This window comes from Dipodomys ordii, unplaced genomic scaffold (assembly GCF_000151885.1).
Source record: "Dipodomys ordii isolate 6190 unplaced genomic scaffold, Dord_2.0 Scaffold1, whole genome shotgun sequence".
NCBI lineage: Eukaryota > Metazoa > Chordata > Mammalia > Rodentia > Heteromyidae > Dipodomys > Dipodomys ordii.
The window spans coordinates 56,871,675-56,895,762 of NW_012267217.1; the positions used below are offsets into that span (position 1 = coordinate 56,871,675).

General features: G+C 41.9%; 2 protein-coding genes across 5 annotated transcripts in view; both read right to left on the minus strand.

Moving 5' to 3' along the window:
• LOC105981000 (keratin-associated protein 10-4-like) overlaps positions 1-1,132 on the minus strand; it is a 2,049-nt gene extending 917 nt beyond the window's left edge. The window contains exons 1-2 of the mRNA XM_013009992.1: positions 1,072-1,132; positions 32-942 (exon numbers count right to left, since the gene is read on the minus strand). Of these exons, the coding sequence (XP_012865446.1) occupies positions 32-941 (910 nt within the window). The 5' untranslated portion in view covers position 942; positions 1,072-1,132. The remainder of the gene's footprint in view (positions 1-31; positions 943-1,071) is intronic.
• Positions 1-24,088, minus strand: part of Wdfy1 (WD repeat and FYVE domain containing 1) — a 110,432-nt gene that overhangs the window by 55,877 nt on the left and 30,467 nt on the right. For 3 of the 4 annotated variants that reach the window (XR_001174777.1, XR_001174776.1, XM_013009973.1), the window contains exons 7-11: positions 23,252-23,378; positions 21,524-21,629; positions 15,357-15,458; positions 12,938-13,068; positions 11,686-11,794 (exon numbers count right to left, since the gene is read on the minus strand). Coding sequence is in view for 2 of the 4 variants with exons in the window: in XM_013009973.1 (XP_012865427.1) it covers positions 11,686-11,794; positions 12,938-13,068; positions 15,357-15,458; positions 21,524-21,629; positions 23,252-23,378 (575 nt within the window). In the remaining 2 variants the exon portion in view is untranslated. Of the gene's footprint in view, positions 1-9,733; positions 11,037-11,685; positions 11,795-12,937; positions 13,069-15,356; positions 15,459-21,523; positions 21,630-23,251; positions 23,379-24,088 lie in introns of those variants that run through there. The other variant, XM_013009981.1, reaches the window with a different exon arrangement.

Here is a 24,088-nt window from a genome sequence, read left to right on the forward strand (position 1 = left end):
TGGCAGGGATCATTAATGACACACTTACAAGGCTGAACGGTGTCACAGATGGTGCACTTACAAGGCTGGCAGGGATCCTTAATGACACATTTACAAGGCTGAACGGTGTCACAGATGGTGCACTTACAAGGCTGGCAGGGATCCTTAATGACACACTTACAAGGCTGAATGGCACCACAGATGGTGCACTTACAAGGCTGGGAGGGATCCGTAGTGGTACACACACAAGGCTGAATGGTGCCACAGATGGTGCACTCAGAAGATTGGGAGGAATCCTTAGTGGCACACTCAGAATCCTTGATGAGTTTCACGATGTTACAGAAGGTACACTTACAAGGCTGGGAGGGATCCTTAGTGCTGCACTCACAGGGTTTCGTGACGCCACACTTACAAGTCTGAGAAGGGTCCTTAATAGTACATTCACAAGGCTTGATGGGTTTCACGACAGAACACTTACAAGGCTGGGAGGGATCCTTAATGGTACACACACAAGGCTTAATGGGTCTCATGACGGTACATTCACAAGACTGGCAGTGATCCTTAAGGCTATACTCACAAGGCTTGATGAGTTTCATGATGCTACATTCACAAGGCTGGGATGTGAAACAGTAGGGACACTCACGAAGCTTGGCGGTATCTTCGGTGGTACACTCAGAAAATGCAATGGGTTTCACGATGGTAATCTCACGAGTCTCAGAGGTATACTTAGAAGTACACTTACAAGGCAAGGTGGTGAAACAGACAGGACACTCACAAGACTGGGTGGTTTCTTTAGTGGTACGTGTAGAAAATGAGATGGGTGTCACGATGGTATACTCACTAGTCTCAGTGGTATACTTAGAGGTGCACTTACAAGGCTGGGTGGTCAGACAGACGGGACACTCACAAGGCTGGGAGGCATCCTTAGTGGCACATGTAGAAAGCGGGATGGGTGTCACCATGGTAAACTCACGAGTCTCGGAGGCAAACTTAGAGGTGCACTTACAAGGCAGTGTGGTCAAACAGACGGGACACTCACAAAGCTGGGAGGTTTCTTTAGTATACTCAGAAAGCTTGATGGGTGTCACAATGGTATACTCACTAGTCTCAGAGGCATACTTAGAGGTGCACTTACAAGGCTGAGTGGTCAGACAGACGGGACACTCACAAGGCTGGGAGGCATCTTTCGTACACTCAGAAAGCTTGATGGGTGTCACGATGGTATACTCACTAGTCTCAGATGCATACTTAGAAGTGCACTTACAAGGCTGAGTGGTCAGACAGACGGGACACTCACAAGGCTGGGAGGCATCCTTAGTAGCACACGTAGAAAGCGGGATGGGTGTCACGATGGTATACTCACTAGTCTCAGATGCATACTTAGAGGTGCACATACAAGGCTGAGTGGTCAAACAGACGGGACACTCACAAGGCTGGGAGGCATCCTTAGTGGCACACGTTGAAAGCGGGATGGGTGTCACGATGGTATACTCACTAGTCTCAGATGCATACTTAGAGGTGCACTTACAAGGCTGAGTGGTCAGACAGACGGGACACTCACAAGGCTGGGAGGCATCCTTAGTGGCACACGTAGAAAGCGGGATGGGTGTCACCATGGTATACTCACTAGTCTCAGAGGCATACTTAGAAGTGCACTTACAAGGCTGAGTGGTCAGACAGACGGGACACTCACAAGGCTGGGAGGCATCCTTAGTGGCACACGTAGAAAGCGGGACGGGTGTCACGATGGTATACTCACTAGTCTCAGAGGCATACTTAGAAGTGCACTTACAAGGCTGAGTGGTCAGACAGACGGGACACTCACAAGGCTGGGAGGCATCCTTAGTGGCACACGTAGAAAGCGGGACGGGTGTCACGATGGTATACTCACTAGTCTCAGAGGCATACTTAGAAGTGCACATACAAGGCTGGGTGGTCAAACAGACGGGACACTCACAAGGCTGGGAGGCATCTTTAGAAACCGTGATGGGTTTCACGATGGTACACTCACGAGTCTCAGAGGCATACTTAGAGGTACACTTACAAGGCTGGGTGGTGAAACAGATGGGACATTCACAAGGCTGGGAGGTATCCCCAATGGTACACTCAGGAGGCTTGATAGGTGTCAAGATGGTACAATCACGAGTCTGGGAAGAATACTTAGAACTACACTTACAAGGTTGGCTAGTAAAACAGGAGGAGCACTCACAAGGCTGGGAGATATCATCAATAGTAGACTCAGAAGACTTGCTGGATTTCACAATGGTATACTCACGAGGCTGGGAGGTATCCCTAGCAGCGTACTCACAAGACTTTGTGGTTTTCACAAGGGTACACTCACAAGGCTGGTCCACAATGGTACACGCACAAGGCTGGGTGATACTGCAGATGGTACAGCCATACGGCTGGGTGGTATCCACAATAGCAGACTCACAAGAGCGGCTGGTATACAAAATGTTAGATTCACAAGAGCGGCTGGAGTACAGAGACGCAGACTCACAAGAATTACTGGAGTACACAATGGCAGACTCACAAGGTTGGAGGGTGTCGATGGTACACTCACAATACTGCTCAGTCTCCAAGATGGTACACTCACAAGGCTGGTCAGCGTCCATGATGATATACTCACAAGGCTGGTCGGTGTCCTCAATGGTACCACTCAAGTCTGGCCAGTGTCCATGATGATATACTGCAAGGCTGGATATCTGAGATGGTACACCCACCAGGCTAGACAGTGTCACTGATGGTACACTCCCAAGCTGAACGATGTCATAGATGGTGCAGTCATAAGACTGGGCGGGGCCCATGATGGTATAGTCACAAGGAGGGGTGGTGGTGCTCTGTTGAGAACTCAGCTTAGCTTGACACCTAGTGGTCTCAAACAACTGGCTCCAACAGAAAACCAGATATAACCTACAGGACACCTGTCCAGTCTCATTTACTGCAGTCACTTATACCTGTTAGGGAGTCTCTAGGTTCACTAAGGGCTGGCCAAGAATCAAGAGGAGGAAACACGGATTCCACCATTCTGTATGAGAAACCTCCAAAAATGTAAAACACTTTAAAACAAGAATGACACTACAAGAATGTTTTCTTTTCTTTTTGATTTGGTTGTGTTTGTCTTCATGTTTCATTGATGTTACTAGGGTTTATACTTGAGCTCTGTGCTTAGGCAGTCTACCAACTTGAGCCACATACCCCAAAACCCTTTTTGCTCTGGTATCTACCTACTTATTCATAATTTTCTTTTTACTGATATATTTGGGCTTTATTCATATACAAGTGGTTTTTACCAATTAGGCAATATGTTTCACACAATATAAGGAAAATATATGTTTTACTGATTTAATCTGTAAAAATCAAACAATATTTACCTAGGGGGAAAAATCTAAACTAAAAGTATATAAAACTTAAAACATGACTTCAATTCAAGATTAACTGATCATTTGTTATTCTGATTTTGCTGGGGGCAAGTCTGAACTACCATACTCCTGTTTATGCTGGCCATTGTAACTGAAATGAAGCTATAAACCACTAAGCTCAGCTTTTTCTGTGGAACATAGGGTTTTGCAACCTTTTTTTTCCAGGCTGGCATTAAACCAATGACAGCCTACCAAGTTGCTAAGATTACAGATGTAGGCCACTGTACCTTGTTCAAAGTAGAGTTCTTATACTCTAAGGATGATCAGACCCTTAAAACAAGAGCTCAAGAAGACCCATTACAATCCTCATGTAGTTATGCTCTTCCTTAGGTTTCTCTCTACTGCTGCTGTCAGCACTGGGAAAATAAAATGAACAGAGGAGGAATGATGGTTGTGGTGAAACAGACTGCTTTATTTCAGGAAAATTCCTTTCCAAGAAAATTTACATAATTTCTTTTGTCAGAGACTCAAAAATATACAGAGAATCATCATTATTTAAGTGCCTTCTCTCTGCCTGATACTGTGGACGTCATATATGCACATCCATGTTAATACAAGTTAGAGGACGGAAAGAGGATTTTGATGTGGCCAGAAGAGTATGAAAGAGACTATGTAGACACTGGAGAGGTGATGAGGGGTTTTAGAGCCTGACTTGTTCTGCAAATGTAATGGCAGAGGTGAGAGCTCTGTGTAGAGAACCAGAATAATTTGAGTCATGTTCTAACAGGTGCATTGAGAACACACTGATAGACAAGGGGACAGGAAGAGACTAGGTAGGCTACCAGGTAATTGAGATGATGGTGGTAGCAGCACTGAATGGTAAGAAGTGATTGTTTCTGGAATATATTTTGAAGGCAGAGGCAAGTTTATGTTGAGGTTTATATCCTCAAACTTGCCTTCAGCACACATTTGAAGTTAAACAGGGCTCCTATAGCAAAAGACATCAGATGCCCTACCTGACTATAAGATGCAATAAATATGAAGGTACATGAACAATCTCCAAGTTTCCAGAATAAAGAATTACTTTTTATTCTGTTTTTTAACTTATTTTTGGAGTACTGGAGTTTGAACTTGGGGGTTCACGCTTGCCAGATAGGTGGCTTTACTGCTAAGCCATGCAACCAGCAGAATTGTTTTCTAGGGATTGAAGGATAGCCCAGTGGTGGAGCACTTGCTCACATGTGCAAAACCCAGCACCTTCAAAAAAATATTGTTTTCGCACAAGTAAATCCAGAAAGGACCAAAATGTGTTGTCTATGTGCCCTCTTCTCTCATTCTTCCTCTTTTCATTATCAGATATTTCATTTCCTATCCCCTGGGCTAATTCAACCAGATGTCCCCACTTACTAAAGTTGCTAATTTCTCTAACTCCAACAACTGGAAAAGAACAACTGGTATGTATGAATCAGGGCTCTTAATTGGACCTGAGGACTCTATTTCAACTAATTTTTAATCTTCTCAACTTTAAATACATTGCCTAGAGATTAAGTTACTATGGAATTCATTTGGGTTTTGGAGGGGAGAGAAATGTAACTAGACAACTGGTTTGCTTTTTTAATAAAATCACTTAATTCAAAAAGAAAAAGAAAGAACATAGCAGAACTTTCTACACTTTCAGTCCAATGTAGTGTTTTCAAACAGTGGGAAGTTACCTTGTTTTGCTATCTGTTAAACCAATGAACAGAAAAGATGTAGAAAAAGCAGAGGGTTCAAGACTTCAAGGAAACAGTAGATTTTGTGTGATGGGCACTGAATACATACAAGACAGACTCTTACTGAAAGGAAATCCTTCAGGATTTTAGGTGAGATGGGAAAAAATGCTCCAAAATACCATGCATCTCCAGAATCAAAACACAAACATACAGAAAAACATGTGGTAAGTCAATATAAAGTATTTAAGCCAACTTGCAATTGCTCAAAAAAAATACTTTCACTAGGTGTAGGTGCCTAACACCTGTAATCCCAGTTACTGGGGAGGTTGAGACCTGGAGGACTGTGGTTCAAAGTCAGTCTGGACAGAAAAGTCTACAAGAGATTACCTCCAAAATAATAAGCAAAAAATAGGGTTCGAGGCATGGCTCAAATGGTAGAGTATCAACAAAACAAGCAAGCTGAGCAAGTGCAAGGCACTGAGTTAAAACCCAAGTATTGCCAATAAGAATAATATTCCCTAGCCAGTGCTGGTGACTCACACACCTGTAATCCTAGCTACTTGAGAGGCTAAGAATGAATACCAGAATCTTGGTCTGGGGTCAAATCAGGAAGGAAAGTGTGTGAGACCCCCATCTCAACCACATCTAGGTAATGGTATGCACATGTAACAAGAGACTGGTCACTATCAGACTAGCCAGGTGAAAATATCTGGAAGACCCTGGGTCCATAGAGAAAGCTTGATGCAATGTTATATACCTGTGATACCTTGAACAATGGGAAGCATGAAAGTAGTCAGACTGTGACTCCAGCATGGGTAAGGAGACCCCATCATAAAAATAGTCAGTGAAGCCGGGTGCTGGTGGCTCACGCCTGTAATCCTAGCTACTCAGGAGGCTGAGATCTGAGGATCGCGGTTCAAAGCCAGCCCGGGCAGGAGAGACCGTGAGACTCCTATCTCCAATAAACCACCAGAAAACCGGAAGTGGCGCTGTAGCTCAAGTGGTAGAGCGCTCGCCTTGAGCTGAAGAGCTGAGGGACAGTGCCCAGGCCCAGAGTTCAAGCCCCACGGCCGACCAAAAAAAAAAAAATAGTCAGTGAAGCTAGGTGCCTGTGGTTCATGCCTGTAATCATAACTACTGGGAGGCTGAGATCTGAGGATTGTAGTTCAAAGCCAGCCTGGGCAGGGAAGTCCATGAGACTCCTATCTCCAATTAACTATCAAAGAAGCCAGAAGCTGTGGAGCTGTGGTTCACGTGCCACTATATTAGTTTTGAACAAAGAAACTCAGGGACAGCACCCAGGACCTGAGTTCAAGCTCCAGGACTGTCAAGAAAAGAAAAAAGGAAAGGGAAAGTCTCTTATTTCAGGGCTGGGTATTGTAGTTCACACCTATAATCCTAGCAACTATGGAGGTGGAGGTGGAGGTGGGAGGATCTTGGTCCAAGGTGAGCCCAGGAAAAAAACTGAAAACCTTATCTGAAAAATCAGGAGCAAAAAAGGACTGGAGGCATGACTCAAGTGGTAAAGTGCCTTTCTGGTTAAGCTCCTGGGTTCAAAATCCCAGTAAAAGAAAAACCAACAAAACCTCCTTACAAAATTTTGATTTATGTATCTTCTTATTTGTTCTCAATGAACCCCAATATAGGGACACAAGTGGTTTTTTCTTCCTTGCATTGTTTCTAATGTATTTATAGAGTATCATGTGATTTTTTTGTTGCTTTATACCCCCACGATATAACCCCTGTTTTCACTGTATTTGATGCTGGTATAATTTGGGGAGGGGAAGGGAAAAAACAAATTGTTTAAGTAGGGATACAGATTGACCCATTGCAACAATGAGATGTACAAGACGCTATGTCGAAAAACAAGCTTTACAATTTAGGTAGGGGGTTGGGGAGATGGGGGTGTTGAGGGGGGCTGTAGCTGAGGAGGTGGGAGAAAGGGATGGTAGGGGAAACACAAAGGAGGAGGCAACAATGCTGGATAAGAAATGTACTCATTACCTTGCTCATGTAACTGTAACCCCTCTGTACAGTATTCTCACAATAAAAAACAAGTAAAAAAAAAATGTCCTTCAATGCTGAAAGAAAAAAGAAAAAGCCCTACTTATTTTTGAGAACTACACAGTAACCTGACTGGTGAAGTCAATCTCTCATTGCCTTAGCTGAGGAATCAGCTCTCCTGAACTGCCCTAGTGGAGCAGCAGAGCTTGGATTGTGACCTCTCTGTGAAGCATGGTGCATGGATAGCCTACAGATCCTGAGCTTGGTACATGGAGAGCTACATATCCTAAGCCTTGGCTGGGAAATCAAGACTTCCATGCAAGACTGTGACAAAGGTCACACTACCTACCTCCTGCACATGTAGCTTCATGCCATGCCACAGAAGATGGGGCATGTGGAGTACGCATGGGCTTTCAAGTGAGACTGGATGACAGCCAGAATTTTCTTAGTTTTCTCATCTGTAAAACAGACCTGGGAGAAAAACACTTGCAGAAGCGTATAGAAGAATGACACTGTTATTCACCTATATTCATATCAAACATAACAAAAGCTAAATTAGGCAGCACAGTAACAAGCAAGGAATATTTTATTTATGTGTATTCTCAAAAAAAACCCCACAAAAACAGAACTCACAAAGAGGAGCAATGAACAATGGTTTTCTAGGCTCTCTGGGAATATACAGGGCACCATATCTTCTAGAAACATAGCTAGTACAAGAACAAAGTTTACTAATTGACATCACTTTTTGCTTCCTCAGTCAAAAAAGGCTGTAGAGAAAACCTTTAAATTGTACTCTAATATAAATTTGCTGCACAATTAAACTTCACCATACTCAAAGAAGTATTGTAAACTGCAGAAAATAGACAAGACACTCAATAACCTGCCCACAATTAACAACTAAGCAATAGACACTTGGATAAATACAGCATGTATTACTTATTTGTTAAATCTCTCACATTTATAATGAGCAGATGGTTTACCATTAATAGGAACTGGTTTCTTACTTTTTAGTAGAACACCAGATTTAGTAATGCAAGTAAAAAGTATTTGACTGTAAATTGATTTTAGAAAATATTTTCTTGGGTTGGAGTTGCTGTGTGCATTTATTAACATATTTGGATTATTTTCAACAAGTTAAAAATACAGATGCTAATAAATCGAATTGCTGGGGATAAAACAAAGCTTTTTGTTTGTTTCCTCTAAGTAGCAATGGAACTAGGATATAATATAGGAAGGTTTATAATGTAATGAATAATGATTTCAGTAGTGATTTCTATCTAATGCTCAAGTGTTAATTCTATCATTTGGACTAGCAAAGGCTAACTTAAAAGCATGTTGATAATGAAGAACTGACATTTCCTTATTACATAAACTAACTCTAATAGAAGGGTCTTCTCTGACTTCCTTTACTTCCCAATCCCTACCTATTTGTACAAATGAACTTGAGAACTCAGGAATGAAAGGACAGTGACATGTTACTCGAGAACTATCTTAAATGACCCGTTTAAGAGAAACACAGTCAATGTAAGGCAGTAACCATAAACCTATTGGTACCTTCCCTTGTTGCCTAGTTGTAAAATTGCGAAAATAAGTTTTGCCCACCTCTATAAAAAATATTACCCCATTATGCTATGTAATACACGATAGAGACAAGATCAGCAAATAAATAGTAACTCATTAGGCTGGGGTAAGGAGGAAAACATACCCTTCCCTAATGAACCCCACTCCAATTCTTCCTTAAATATAAATGTTCTCCTTGACTTATATTCCCTCTAGAAGATCTAAAACAAATTTCCATTTTCTAAGAAAATCTGATTTCTTTTTTTAATATCAACAGTTTTTAAAACAAAAAAAAAAGCTTGTTGGCTATGGAGCATTCTCAACAGCTTTTCTACTCCTTTCAGTTTAACACAGACATGGAAAAGTCACATTTTACAGAAGATAAAGAAAAACAAAACCACAGCTCAGTGCTCTTCCACAGGGCAAGGACTCAATCATGTCCTGGTTTCCTCTCAGGACTTAATGAAGCCCAGAAGAGCAGTTCTACAAAAAAATCCAATATCTAACACTGTAGTTTTGGAGTAATCATCGCTCAGTTTTACTTCCAAACTATGTTACTGACACACATTGTACAGTCATGGAAGAGATTTTTAAAGCAAACAGCTTTTCCAAGTGATGTAACACAAAATTATAAGGAGCAACCAAATCCTTCACTCAGCCTTATTTCCAAAGACAAGTGTACCTTTATGTAGAGCATTACAAAACATGGTGTGCTTTATTGTGTTTTATGTGTATTACATGGCCATGGCCATTAAGCCCTGTTTGATTTCCTGTCTTAAACCTTTTCATCCCCGTAAGCTGTGTTAATAAAGCAGATCTAGTCCCTTAGTTTTTCAATTATCACATTGTCTTGCAATGATTCTTGTACAATGATGCAATAGTCTTTGAAAAAAAAAAGAAAAACTCAATATCCATTAGTAAGATTCACAAAAATACTGTTGCTAATCTATGTTTATATCTGTCCTTTAAAAAAGTAGGCCTGTCAGGTGCCAGTAGTTCAAGCCTCTAATCCTAGCTACTCAGGAGGCTGAGATCTGAGGATCCTTTCAAAGCTAACCTGGGCAGGAAAGGCTGTGAGACACTTAATAAATTATCAAAAAGCCAGAATGTAGACCTGTGCCTCAAGTGAGAGAACAAGAGCCTTGAGCTGAGTTCAAGCCCCAGTACTGGCACCAAAAAAGAAAAGTAGGACCTTCTCTCCTTGCTTTCATAGCTCTAGAAGAATGGATACATGTGTTACTATCAAAACACACACATGTACCCATCTGTATTATTAAAGGCAGACTCATTCTCCTCCATCTCCTCCTTAACCTAAACTTTGTGGCCAAGCACTTTAAGAATATGTTTGAAACAACTTTCACTAGCTATGATGGAAGGAATTACTGATAGGATCTGATTAACGATTACAGTTCTGAGCCATCCATATTCTCCTATGAAAAATAAATTACATTAGTTATGATTAAAAGCCAACAAAGCTTTGGAGCACTTTTCTGAGGGACACAATAAACTTCCACCACATCACAGGGGCTCATGTTGGGACTCCACCTAAAAGGTGTCTTTAGTAGGAACAGATAGCTCCCATTCTATGGAACTGACTCTATCCCATCACCATTGCCTGGTCACTGGGTTTTCTATTACTTGTTACTAGCTACAGTAAGAAAATGTCTGGTGACCACATGACTCATGTTAACAGCACCATAAGGAAGCTTTGTCCTCAGAACACATGTGGGGGGAAAGAGTAGGGGACTTTCCTGGTTACATGACACACACTGGCTGCAACAGAAATGACTAAAGCAAATCCAAGGCTGAGACCAGGTGATGACACTCTCTAAAGAGAACAAATGCCTTTTAAGAAGTTTATCAACAACTAAGAGTAGACAATCACATACAAGTGGTGCCCCCCCCTTGACAAAGAGAGGATAGCCCTCCTCCCTAGCTCCTGCTCTGACAACAGAAAGCCTGGGCCCAGGGGAGGCCAGCACTCTGACAGATGTGGGTTTGGACTTGGGACTGTTTTTGTAAAGTTCTAAGCATCCACTTCCCTTCCAATTGTTTCCCTTCTAAAACTCACTCAGTACACGCTCCTCTTTCCTCATACCTGAGCTCACTGTTCACGAGCAAGCTTTCCCCCTTCCTCAGGAAGGGGTTCCTACACAGATCATTTCCACATTAGTCCCCGCAGGTGAGTTCCACAGATGCCCCCCACACACCTTTACATTTTATTCCTTTTAAAAAATGCCGATTTGTTTCTCGGTAGCCACTATCCTTTCCTGTGACGGCGGCTGTCGAGCTACATGGGAAGGGTTTCATCTGGCGGAGGCAGCTGTTCCTGAGGTGTCGCCATCACCCAGCACCTGGATCAGTGTGGCGCAAACCCCGCTGCCAGACTGCAGCCCACCACAGGCGTCATGTCCCAGATCTACAAGAAGATGAGATATGTGGAGAGTGCCTTCTCATTGTGGGGTCAAACACCAAGACTCCGCCCAACTTCTGCTAACTGTGAAAACAAAACCTGACTACATACACAGGGATAAACAAAGCAGTTCAACAAAGCATAAACAAAATGTACACTTCTCTCTGCCTACAAAAAGATAATAATAATGCATTACTGTAAATCTGAGTGTTTAATTCAAAAGCCCATGGGGAATGTGAACTATTTCATAGTTTCCTAACTTGAGTGGTGTACACAGCATCTAACTTCTTTTTTCAATTTCTGTTAGTAACCTAGAGATGACATAAAAAACGGAGCAGTTATTTCTTTCAGGGAAGCTGCCTTCTGTCCAGGACCCAGGTGGCACTAACTGGGAAGGAAGATACACAGCCAGCAAAGCCTCAGCCATCTGGGAAGAGAAGCCTGGGCAAGCTCAGCATACACAGAAAGTGACAGCATGCCCTTACGAGCTCTCTGGGCTAGACTACCAGGACAAAGGGAGATACCACGAAGACCCATTGGCTATCCATCGGCAATACGTTGCTGATAAGAAATGAAGGCAATCTTGCCAGTCAGAAACCACAGGCTGACAATGGAGGTATCTAAACTCAAGACACTAACCATTAGGCAAGCTTACCTTGACGATGCGGTCCGTGCCACAGGTCACCATCAGTCCCCTGGCAATGTCCATGGACATGTGGGAAATGTTATGCTTTCCTTCATGAAAAGTTGCTAGAGAAGTCCGACTAACAAGAGAAAGGAGAAACTTACCTGTTTGTGCCTGGAGTTAAGGAATTTTTTTGAAAGCAAGGTAAGTTGTACAAATACAGTTAACAGTGATAAAATCAGATTCTTAAATGTGGCTGTGGTTTTGAAAAACAACTTTATACTTAAAGAATGACAGTGTCTGGTACTGGTTGCTCACATCTGTAATCTTAACTACCAGAAAGCTAAGACCTTCAGTATGTATAACTGTTTGAAGCTGGCTTGAGCAGGAAAGTCCATGGAACTCCATCTTCCGTGAGCCAGCAAAAAGCAGAAGACTGAAGGAATGGCTCAAGTGGTAGACCAAAAAAAAAGTCATGCAAGTTCAAGCTCAGCAAAATAAACCACAGGTTTATAAAAGATTTTGATAAGGACTGAGTATATCTCAGTGATATTGTATGCATCAGGTTCTGGATTCAATACCAATACTTCAGGCGGGGTGGGGGGAGCTTTATAAAACATTCAAAGTAACTTTCATTGACTTTTGTAGGGCCAGGGGTTTGAACTCAGATTGGGCTGGTACAAAACTGTTAAGCCATGGCTCCAGCCCTGTTTTTCACTGGTTATTTTTTAGAATAGGACCAACTCCATTTTCTATCCACATGCATACCTGAGCTGTGATCTACCTATTTTAGGCTTCTCATCATCACTGGGATCACAGGCACACATTACTGCATATAGCTTTCCCTTGTGGAGATAGAGTCTCTCAGATGTGTTTGCCTGGGCGGGCCTGGTACCACAATGCTCCCAGTCTCAGCCTCCATGTAATTAGGATTGCAGGTATGAGCCACCAACACCTGGCTATCCATACATAACTGGTCCCTGCCTAGAGCCTTGTGGGCCTCAGCGCTCAGGAATACCTAGGCAGCTGCTGGAGTGGTCAAGGAGGCCTTACAAGTGTTCAAGAAGACATCTGTCTCAGCCCATGGGATAGCTTGAAATAACAAGTAGCAATCCAAAGTCAAAAAGCTAGGACAGAAATTTGTCATTAGAAATGTCTTGGAAAGCTCTGAAGAGACAGAGGGATAGTAGATAGACATTTGGATCATTTCTCAGGCTGCCTGTGTTCAGACATTCATCAGAAGGAGAAGTAGGCAGGAAGAGAAAGATCTATGCACACTCACTCTTCCTCTTTGATCGAGTTGTAACAGGAATCACAAACTCGGACCTGGAACTCAAAGCCCATGACCGGGTAACTGGAACGCTTGCTGCTGCACTTGCCACAGACGGCTTGCCCACATTTCCTGCAGTGATGCTTACCAAGAGACAGAGAAAATGGAGTCAGCCTTGCCCTAGTGCACAAGGCAACCTTTCCTCAGTACACCAGGCTTCCCTTTCAAGTTGGGAAATGGGAACAGGGAAGGATGGCCTTGAGTTCTAATCACCACCCAGTGTATCAACTGATACTCAAAAGCCAGACAATTTCAACATATTCAGGATCTCTTTGTTGGGTCAAATGTTGCTCCAGGCAGCAAACATTAAAAGTTCAGCCAAAGGAGGACACTCTTAGGGAAGGAAGACAAAGGTGTAATGCCTATGTGTCTTTGATCATATAAAATAATATTTATCAAAATGAACTTCAGGAGATGAAAACCAGGTCTTTTCTTTGTTGTTGTTTTTGTTTTTTCTTTTGTCGTGTTTGTTCATTTATCTGTTTTGGGGAGGGTAAGAGGAAACACAGAAATGGAGGGACAAAGGATGAACAAATACAGCAGTGGTACTAACTAGATATTACGTTTGCTTTTTTGTTGTTGTTGTTGGTGTTGGTGGTCATAGGGCTTGAACTCTAGGCCTGGGCGCTCTCGCTCAGCTCTTCAGCTCAAGGCAAGCACTCTACCACTTGAGCCAGAGTGCAACTTCCCTAATTAGACATTATGTTGAAAATGAACGACACAATTTGTGGGTGGGAATAGGAGGGAAAAACTGGGAGAGAGTGAGGTCAAAGGTAACATTATCCAAAAAGAAATGTATGCATTACCTAACATATAACTGTAACCCTTCTGTATATTACCTTTCTAATAACAAAAAATAAAAATTTTAAAGGTTCATTCAGGAATCTAATCACTGAAGATTGTTAGAAGGAAAATGTATTCTTATCTCTAACTTCCAAGTTTTAATGGGACACACTCATTAGGAAATGAGTATATATACTCATATATTTGCTATTTCAACTTCTCAGATTGTGATTAAGTCTCAAGAACATTCCAAGCAATCTATTATTACTGATTTAGATGCATCATCTCTAAATGCCTAGCAACTAATACCTCTTCTCTCCCTTCTATTACTTGTTAAGGCATAAGAATAAAACTTATTCTTTTGTATTTCCATTACAAGTAATGAAGAATACCTCACTCATTAGTTATAATGCACAACTTACAAACTGGACATGCATTGTGAGAACTTGGCTAATGACAGAATTTAGGGGCCATTTCAGAGCATTAGGCCATTACAAGCTGCCAGTCTCACAGCAGACTTTGTAGAGAGCAGCTGTGGGAGGGAAATTATAAAGAGTGCTTATTAACACGTAGACTTCAGGTTAATCTTTCATAGGAATACAACCAGTATTAAAGGAATAACAGCATTCCTTTTACTTACCTGCATACATTCATGTCACCCTGAGTTAGTGGCTACCTTCAAGCTGCGGTAGAAATATATTTTGTGGGAGAACTTTAGTATTACATGAAGACCTTGTGCAACAGGCATATTGGAACACATTTAATTTAAAAATTAAAAAAAAACATACAACAGGTGCTGATCTCTAATGCCTATAATCCTAGTTATTTCAAGGAGGCAGAAATCTGAGGATAAAGGTTTGAAGCTAGCCTGAGCAGACAAATCCACAGGATTCTTATCTCCAATTAACCAGCCAAAAGCCTCTAACAGAAGCATGGCTCAGTGGCAGAGCATCAGCCCTAAAGCAAAATAAAGTGAGGGAGAGCCTGAGGCCCAGAGGTTAAGCCCTAGTATGAACACAAAAATAAATAAGTGAGTTAAAAAATGTTCTATTCAAAATATTTATAATAAGAATGCTCCACATATACTTACATGGAAAAAAATTCATCGGGTCAAAGAGTAACTCAATGAAAGAAAACTCAACTGCCATCCCTTACCTATTTGTGACAGCATAAGGCATACATTTACATGCCCTATTTAGCCTAATTTTATATCTGACTGGATGAAATACTGACTTCAGTAAGTAACAGTCCAAAGTTGAAAGATCTTTCACTAATTTAAAATTGGATTATCAGGGGCTTTTATATATCCCTGTTTTTCCAGTGCAGGACAGGCAATGGAATGGTAACATATGGTAATTTATCACTGGCCCCAGCAAATTGTTATATATAAGGGCTCGTGAGGCAGAGTGCTTACCCAGCAAATGTGAGGCCCAGAGTTCAAACCCCAGTATCAACAAAGAAAAATTGTTTTAGAGAATAAGAATTAACAGCATTTGCCAGAACATAGGATTCTAAAAGAAATAACAGATTAATGATATACATACTGTAAACACGATCCACAGAGAGACCATTCACCATAGCTACTCACCTGCCTCAAACCCAGTGTCTTCGTGTCCCACATCTGCTTTAGGTTCCAGAAAAAGGGCTGCTCACACTTCTGACAGGAATCACTCTCTAGCCACTGAGGAGCCTGCGGGATCAGAGTTGAAGACAACATCAACACGTCTGCACATTTAAACACGGGAGCGTCTAGAACATGCTAGGGTTCGTGCTTCTTCTTAATTTTTAGCTGGCTACCATAATCAACATCCTATCTGAATTTCCAAGAGTGACTACAAATTTACTGTTTACAGCGTTGTTCAATCTGTAATCTACAGGTAAAAGTGAGCAATTAGTTACATTTTTATTGCAAACTATTAAGGGCTGTCTATATATTTCTATTTAAAGCTAAATCATTTGTGATCTACATCCAGTTGAGTAAAGCAATTTTGTTTCTTGCAGAATCTGATAAACTACCACTTCCTGGGTAACTGAGAAGAGAAAGCCAACAAGATGTAACTATATGCTAGGCCTCTGGAATGAGCATCAGGCTAGGCTAGCTGGCCCTTCCCTTCACTACTTCCCTACCCCCAAATCTCAGGTCTCTGAGGAGCAGTCTCCCTTCCTCCTGATTGGCACCACAATTCTACAGCCTCGACTGAGCCATAAGCTTTATATTTCTTTCCCCACACTAATAAATGAGTATTTATTGGTACTATTTGAGCAACACCTCCAGACTCTTTTCTCCTACTGGTCTTTTTTTTTTTTTTTTATGGTCTGGTCGTGGGGCCTGAACTCTGGGCCTGGGCACTGTCCCTCAGCTCTTCAGCTTAAGACTAGCACTCTACCACTTGAGCCACAGCACCACTTCTGGCGTTTTTCTTTTTGCTTATGTGGTGCTGAGGAATCAAACCCAGGGCCTCAGGCATGCAAGGCAAGCGTTCTACCACTGAGCCACCTTCCCAGCCCATCCTACTGGTCTTTTTTGAAGTAAGATCTCACTTTAAGCCTAGGCCAGTATGGGCTGTAATTTCCCATCTTGTTTTTCTGCATGTTGCTGAGGAAGACAGGCATACACTACCATGCCCAGCCATTGACTGAGATGGAGTCTCATGACCTTTTTCTTCTTAATGTCCAGAAGGGCTGTGAATCATCATCCCCCATCTCTACTTCCCAAGAAGCTAGGAGTACTAGCTTTAGCCACTGTGGCTGACGTTCTGTGCATTTTTGGTGAAAGAGGATTTAAAGTTCCAAGACTTTATCAGGAACTTAGAAAATATTTCTCTAAACCAGAAAATTATCAATTGTACTTGATTATAATACTAAAACTTTTAAAAAGATGGTCTAGCTAATTACTAACAATTGTTAAATGAGTATAATCAAATAGTAAATAACAGTTCCCATAAATTAATCCATAGATCATGGTATAGGAAGTAATTTTTTCTTCATTTTAAAAAGTTGAAAAACTAACTTTACAATTTAAGGGGGGGCATGGAAGAAAGTGTAGTTATGTTGTGGAGGTGGGAGGGAAGGGATGGTAGGGGAAAAACGAAGGAGAAGGCAACAATGCTTGATAAGAAATGAACTCATTACCTTGCTCATGTAACTGTAAACCTTTTGTACAGTATTTTCACAATAAAAAACATTTTTAAAAAGTTGAATCTTAGCTCACATTTGTAATCCTATCTACTCAGGAGGCTGAGATCTGAGAATCACAGTTCAAAACCAGCCCAAGAAGAACAGTCCATGAGACTTTTATCCCCAATTAACCAGTAAAACTCAAAAGTGGCAGTGTGGCTCAAGTGCTGAGAAGAACACCATTTTGAGTAAAAAAGCAAAAGAGAAAGGGCAAGGCCGAGTTCAAACTCCAGAATCAGCAAACTGACATTTAGAAGAGTTAGTGAAGATAGGCTTTCTACAAACTTCACAGGAGGAATGGTTCTTTATCTTGTCTCCTATTGTATCAAAATTTGGGGCTATCATAGTTTTCATTTTGGTTATGTCACTGGAAATCCCTGGCATAAGACAGCCATTAGAAATGTCTTTTAGGGGTGGGAAAAGCAAGGCACTCCCAAGTAGACTGAAACAGGCTCTCCATACGGGGGGGCGGGGGGAACACTGTTGGAAATGAGCAGGGAGAAAGGAAGAGTGATGGAGAATGGGCAACCGCGGAGGAAGATGCTCACCCTGGTGTAGAGCTACTCCTGTCTCCCTAAACAACTAAACAGAGCTGGTGATGAAGGCTAGCATGATTTGGAACACTGCCTGGCAACCACATCCCTTGAGGAAGCACAGCAGGTTGTGCTGCGAACAGCACAAACATCTGGTTGCAGGGGAGGGACACAGATTTTTTCATCTTATGTCTGGGACAGGCTTGAATGTAGTCCTGCAAACCAGTCAGGTCCAGTGAAAATCAGCAGAAAAGGTTCTTGTTAAACTATCTTCTGTGGGGACCAGAGAGTCTAATAGGAACACCATGGTGGCTTTAATGGTAATAACCAACAAAAAATTGCCCACTCTGTATTTCCCATGCTTATTGTACCCAAAATGCAAGCTATAATAAAGCAAGGCTCTAAAACAAATTTTCTTTCAAATACAGTTAATTTGCTCAATTTTCTACTTTGCCTGGCCATACACTGTCATTTAAGAATTACCTTACAAAACAAGTATCTTCAAAAGCAAACTTTAATCACCCAAAAATCAGAAGTATGGCTCTCAACTGGAACAGAAGAGGAATTAACCACTTCCAAACTCAGAAGGAAAGGAAGGAAAAGGAGAGAAGGAAAAAGAGGAAAAAAAAAAAGATGACCAGCTCTTTTTCACATCTTGATCCTCAGCAAAGAACACAGAACAAGAATAATCCACTCTAATTGCTATGTATAAAACAGTATACATTCTGTAATCTGCTAGTTAAAACTTCTTTATTTTTTTAAAAAAAGGACTCATACTCTAAGCTCTTGTTACTTGCTTATGTGTATTTTCTGCCTACTTCCGGAAGAAGAATCCTCTATAACTGTAATCTGGTGAGGGAGCAGGTCTTTGTGCATTCTGACAGTGAGGAGGACAATGGTATCCCCAGTGGTCTGGAAACTCTCCAGCCATCGCTCACTGGCGACTTGAAAGGCTATTCCAGGCAAGTGTGTGGAGCTGGAGAGCCTGGGCTCTTCCCCCCTGCCATAGTTCTGGGAGTCCTATAAATCACATAAACACAGACTCAGATCCTAGCTATTCAGGAGGTTAAAATCTGAGGATATGGTTTGAAGTGAGCCTAAGCAGATAAAAAATATAAGACTCTTACCTCCAATTAGCCACCAAAATGCTGCAAATGGTGCTGTGGCTCAAAGTTGCTGAGCACTAGCCTTGAATGAAAAAGCTAGGGAGAGTGTTCAGGCCCTGAGTTCAAGATCCGGTACCAGCAAGAAAAAAACAAACAAAAACAAAAACTCAAAAGCTGCTACTTCTATACTATTCTCAACTGGAAACCAAACCTATTGGATCATGTCTCTTTTTTTATCTTTTTCTTTTTTTTTTTTGGATACTGTCTGCTTCCTTATCTCTTCTAAAAAGGAAATCAACTGCCCACACAGGAAGCACTTTGAAAGACAGGACTGTGTTTTCTTTCCATACATGTACCAACACAGTCTATAATTACGTAACTTAAAGAAAGGCTCCTGCTCCTACTTTCTGAGTACTTTCTAAAAAGAATTTACCAAGGATAATAACAGTGTACTGACACCCATATGGTTAAATCTATAACAGAGCTCCAGCAATCTCCTTCCCTAAGGCTCCAGGGATCTTCCCCTCCTCTTTCTCTTTCTGAAGACTGAAAACTGACAGACCAACCTATGAACAGAACAATCAATTAGCTGTTCTAGATGAGAGCTATAAAGCATAGCTCAAATAGATCTTCACAAGCAAAGTATTACAATTCTGCAATACTAAGCTGACATTACTTTAAGCTTTCCCAAGACTTTTTAGAATATCCAAAAAGAGAAGTTAATCAGCAGACATATAATCAGAATTTCCTGTCTGACTTGTCTCACAAAGTTACTAGAAAACCCCAACAATCAGCATATCTTAACAATACTGAGTGAATCTTGTTATGTATAGGGTAGTCTATTTCTTTCACTACATTGAAGCTGGTGGTAAGCAAGAATCTCTGTACAGAGAGAGCATAAAGGATAGCCATAACATCTGGAAATGAGTAACGCCACTATTGTTCAAAACATTGAACATTGTATCCTTTCATTATTTCTTATGGTGCATGCTAACAACCAAGGTTTAGTTAGTGAGAATCTGACTCAAAAATGATCCGAGACAAAATAGAGCAGACCCTGTGCAAGGGTTGGCAGCATTTTGAGTTACCATGTGGTGTCCACTGCGAAGGGCTCCATACTCCACACTGATGCAGAGGAAGCCACACTGCACCCATCAAAGGATGCCATGTAACAGATGATAAATAGTAATGCAGTGTCAATGCACCATTTATCATGCACTGCCACCTACATTTCCAGTGGCCACCATGTAGGTGGCTCCATAAATGCTTCTGGTTTTAATACATTATTGACATCCTCCAAAATCTTCTCTGGGAATCAATCCTCTTGCTATTGACATCTCAGGCTATAGATATTGCTGAGAAAGACAGATAGTCCAAATGCTGACGAGGATGAAAATGGAAATCCTGTTGGAAACCTATGACAGCTATAAAAAGCTTTAAGAATGTATATATCCTTACACCAGAAGGTCTATCTTTAGAAATTTGCCTGTAGGGAATAACTAAATAATCACACAATGACAAGGTCAAGTATATTCACTGCAGCATTACTCAAAATAGAAAAAGATGGGTGTGGTAGAGCATTCCTGTAATCCCAGTTACTTAGGAAGTAGAAACAGGATGATCATTAACTATAGTCAAAAGTTACTAAGACCCTATCTGAAAAACAAGCTTGTACAATGGTGCAGGCCTGTTGTCTCAGTTACTTGGGAGGCAGAGGTAGGAGTGTGGTCCAAGGAGTGTAGCCCAGGCAAAAGCATGAGACTCAATCTGAAAAGCTGAAAATCATACAGGGCAGGGGCTGTGGCTCATGTGGTAGAATGCTTCTATAACAAGTACAAAGCCTTGAGTACAATCCCTAGTACACAAAAGTAAACAAAAAGTAAATAAGTAAAATAGAGAAGACCAAGAGGTTGTAGACAGTCAAAAACAGTTGATATCTTAGCAGACATCTCATCCAATGGTTTTTCTTTATGGAAGAGTGAACAGATGCTCAGAAGAAAGTAAAACATCTATTGAACAAGGTCCCACTAGAGGCCCAACTACATTCAAAATTGTGTTGCTAGCTAAGTGCCAGTGGCTCATGTCTATAATTCTAGCGAGGCAGGAAGCTGAGATCTGAGGACCATGGCTCAAAGCCAACCAGGGCAGAAAAGTCTTGTGAGACTCTTATCTCCAACTACTCAACAAAATGCCATTAGTGGAGACATGGGTCAAGTGGTAGAGTACCAGCCTTGAGTACAAAAGCCAAGAACTTGAGGCCCTGCATTCTAGATCTACTACTGACTCTGAAAAAAAATGTTTTATTGGGGCTGGGAAGGTGGCTCAGTGGTAGAGCGCTTGCCTTGCATGCTTGAGGGTTTGATTCCTCAGCACCACATAAGCAGAAAAAAAAAAAAAAGCTGGAAGTGTTAGAGAGCTAGCCTTGAGCTGAAGAGCTGAGGGACAGCGCCCAGGCCCAGAGTTCAGGCCCCACAACAAGACCCCCCACACACAAAAAAAAAAATGTTTTGTTGACATGGACTCAAAGGAACATAGCTCACTTGAAAAAGCAGAGATGGAGGGATCCACTTTCTCAGGAAAATGACAAGTATCTAGCATGTCATTGAGACATGCTTTCTGGGGCTTCCGAGAAGACTGCTGTGGGGCCACCCAATGCTTTGAGTGGATGGGGAATCTGCCATAGCCCAGATCCCTGCAAATGCAGGAGACTGTCTCCATGTGCCAGCTTCTGAGCCATCTGAACACACACCGCTTGTCACTGGTGGACATTCTCACATGCATGGAGGATGCAATGCAGAATGCCACCCAGGACCCTGTGCGACCAGAAGCCAGAGACAGAGCAGTGTCACCCCCATGGCAGCACTGCCAGCCTTGCACTTAATGGGCAGAGTGTGAAGGGGCAGGGTGTGGGGGGCTCACTAGTGACCAGAGCCTCTCACCTCTTCTCGGCTAACGTCCATGTTCCACACAGCAATTCCACCATCCGATGAACAGGACACCAGCTGCCTCGTGAGCTGCAGGTAGCACAGCGACTGCACCCTGTCACTGTCAACGTCACACAGAGTCACATGTCTTGATGGATAAATGATGGTCAGGCGCATCAGTTCAGCTCCACATTCAAGCAGCATTTTATCACCATTTGGCATGGCAATGAGAACTGTATAATAAACTATACTTGGCATCCTAGAACTTACAGAGTCATAGTTTTTGTAAACTACTTTCAAGTCTATCATTTAGAATGGCCAGTTGGAAAAGGTCAAGGAAGCTCCTGACACAGTTTAACTTGCTTCCTGGAACACGGTTCCAGGAACAAGTAATCAGACAGCATGGATATCATGCGCTCACGCTCTCTCTCTCTCTCTCTCTCTCTTGCTCTCTCACACACACATGCACATACACACACACACACACACTCCACACACACATGTACACACACAAACACAAGTAAAAGAAATCTGCTCTCTTCCTTCAGGCTTATCACACTTGTCCACCACAAGCCAGGGAAATGATCTCCTGCCCTGTCAACTTTGTACCTAATATTTCCTTGGCTAAATTTCAACTTGACTGCGACTACAGCTGACTGACTGCAGGAAGAAGGGAACACTTTTCACTTACTAGAAGACAAGACCTCAACTATTACATTGTCAGAGCTTAGGGGAGGATGAATGCTGAGTGAAGGTATGCCTCTCTTCTTCTTCTTCTTGTTTGTTTGTTCGTTCTATGCTGGTTCTGGGGCTTGAACTCAGGGATTGAGCACTGTCCCTTATTTTTCTGCTCATGGCATAAGTCTATTACTTTAACTACAGCTCCACTTGTGGCTTTTTGCTAGTTAAACGGAAACAAGATTCCCACAGACTTTCCTGCCCAGGCTGACACCGAGCCTGGATCCTCAGACCTCAGCCTTCTAAGTAGGTAGGACTGCAGGCATGAGCCACTGGTGCCTAGCTGAATATATTACTTCCTAATAAAATGCATGCAACCTGCCAAGGTCAAAGTCTTCACTGGCAACTCTCAGCAGCACCTGCCTTCAGCAGATTTTTTTTTTTTTTTTGGATCCGGTCGTGGGGCCTGAACTCTGGGTCTGGGCGCTGTCCCTCAGCTCTTCAGCTCAAGGCTAGTGCTCTACCACTTGAGCCACAGCGCCACTTCTGGCTTTTTTTCTTTTTGCTTATGTGGTGCTGGGGAATCGAACCCAGGGCCTCATGCATGCAAGGCAAGTGCTCTACCACTGAGCCACCTTCCCAGCCCCTTCAGCAGATATTTTAACAGGGTGAACCACTGAGCCACCTTCCCAGCCCCTTCAGCAGATATTTTAACAGGGTGATAACTCCTTAGGGAAGGAAAGTAGCAAGTGCCCTTTAGACTAAGAAATCCTGAACTTTTTTTTTAAAACCAGATATTTAAGCCTGACAAAGGCAGGTAAAAGTAGACTTGGGCTTATCAAATTACTGTCTTAAGACAGGGTGTACTGAATATGGTGCTAAACACCCACTCAACGGCTCAGGTCGCAGACAATTTCAAGTTCAAGGCCAGCCTACACTGAATGCCAAGACTCAATCTCAAAAATAAAAATAAATAAAATTAGGGTTGGTACAGAGCTCTAATGCTTCCTTTGGCTCCTTGCATCCTCAGATTCTTTCCCTGTCCCTCCATGAATGGTCACATACTGGTGGCCCTGAAGCAAGAGCGTCCGGCCTTTCCTGCCTCCAATGTCCCACATGATGATGCTGTTGTCTGATGCTCCTGAGAAGAGTAACCGCTGAATGGGGTCCCACCAGAGGCAGGCAATGCTCCCTGTGGGGGGCAAAGGGGAAAGAAATGTAGAACTGCGTCAGGATGTGCACACTGACAGTAACAGACTGAGCTAGGATCAGCTGAGCCATTGAGTAAGGCTATTTTTGTCACACAAAGGGTCCTTCAACCATGACCTCATGGGTCAAGAGACAGGATATGGCATACCCATTATCCACCCGGATTTTCGATGGAGCATCAGCTTTAAATACAAAATTTTTTTAAAGAAGTTTTTCCTTGTTCTGTACCAATAAATTATCAAGTAAATAAATTACCAATAAATTATCCCAGGAAACAGTATTTTGGGGGAAAAAATTTTGGAGATTAAAAAAAAATCCCAACAAATACTTCATCAAAAAATTCAGTACAGCTTACAGTAGTCAGTGAGATGTCAACCTAGGCTATTCCAAACACAATGCTATGTTTTTTGAAAATTAAATGAATTAACTCAGAACATAATGTCTGCTGTTAACAAACTGGTTAAAAACAAAACAAAAAACCTAAACCTTATATTTCCTACTTCATTGGTTAGCATATCAAATTTGACACTCTAAGGATATCTGCAGTTTTCTCTTTCAATGAATCTCTTCACTGTTCATTGACTACCATTTAATTAGGAAAGCATTATTAACAAAGTTAATAACGCTGAATTGATACATCAGCTAATAGTAATTCTGTAGGTATACAGAATATTAATAAATGATAGAAACTAG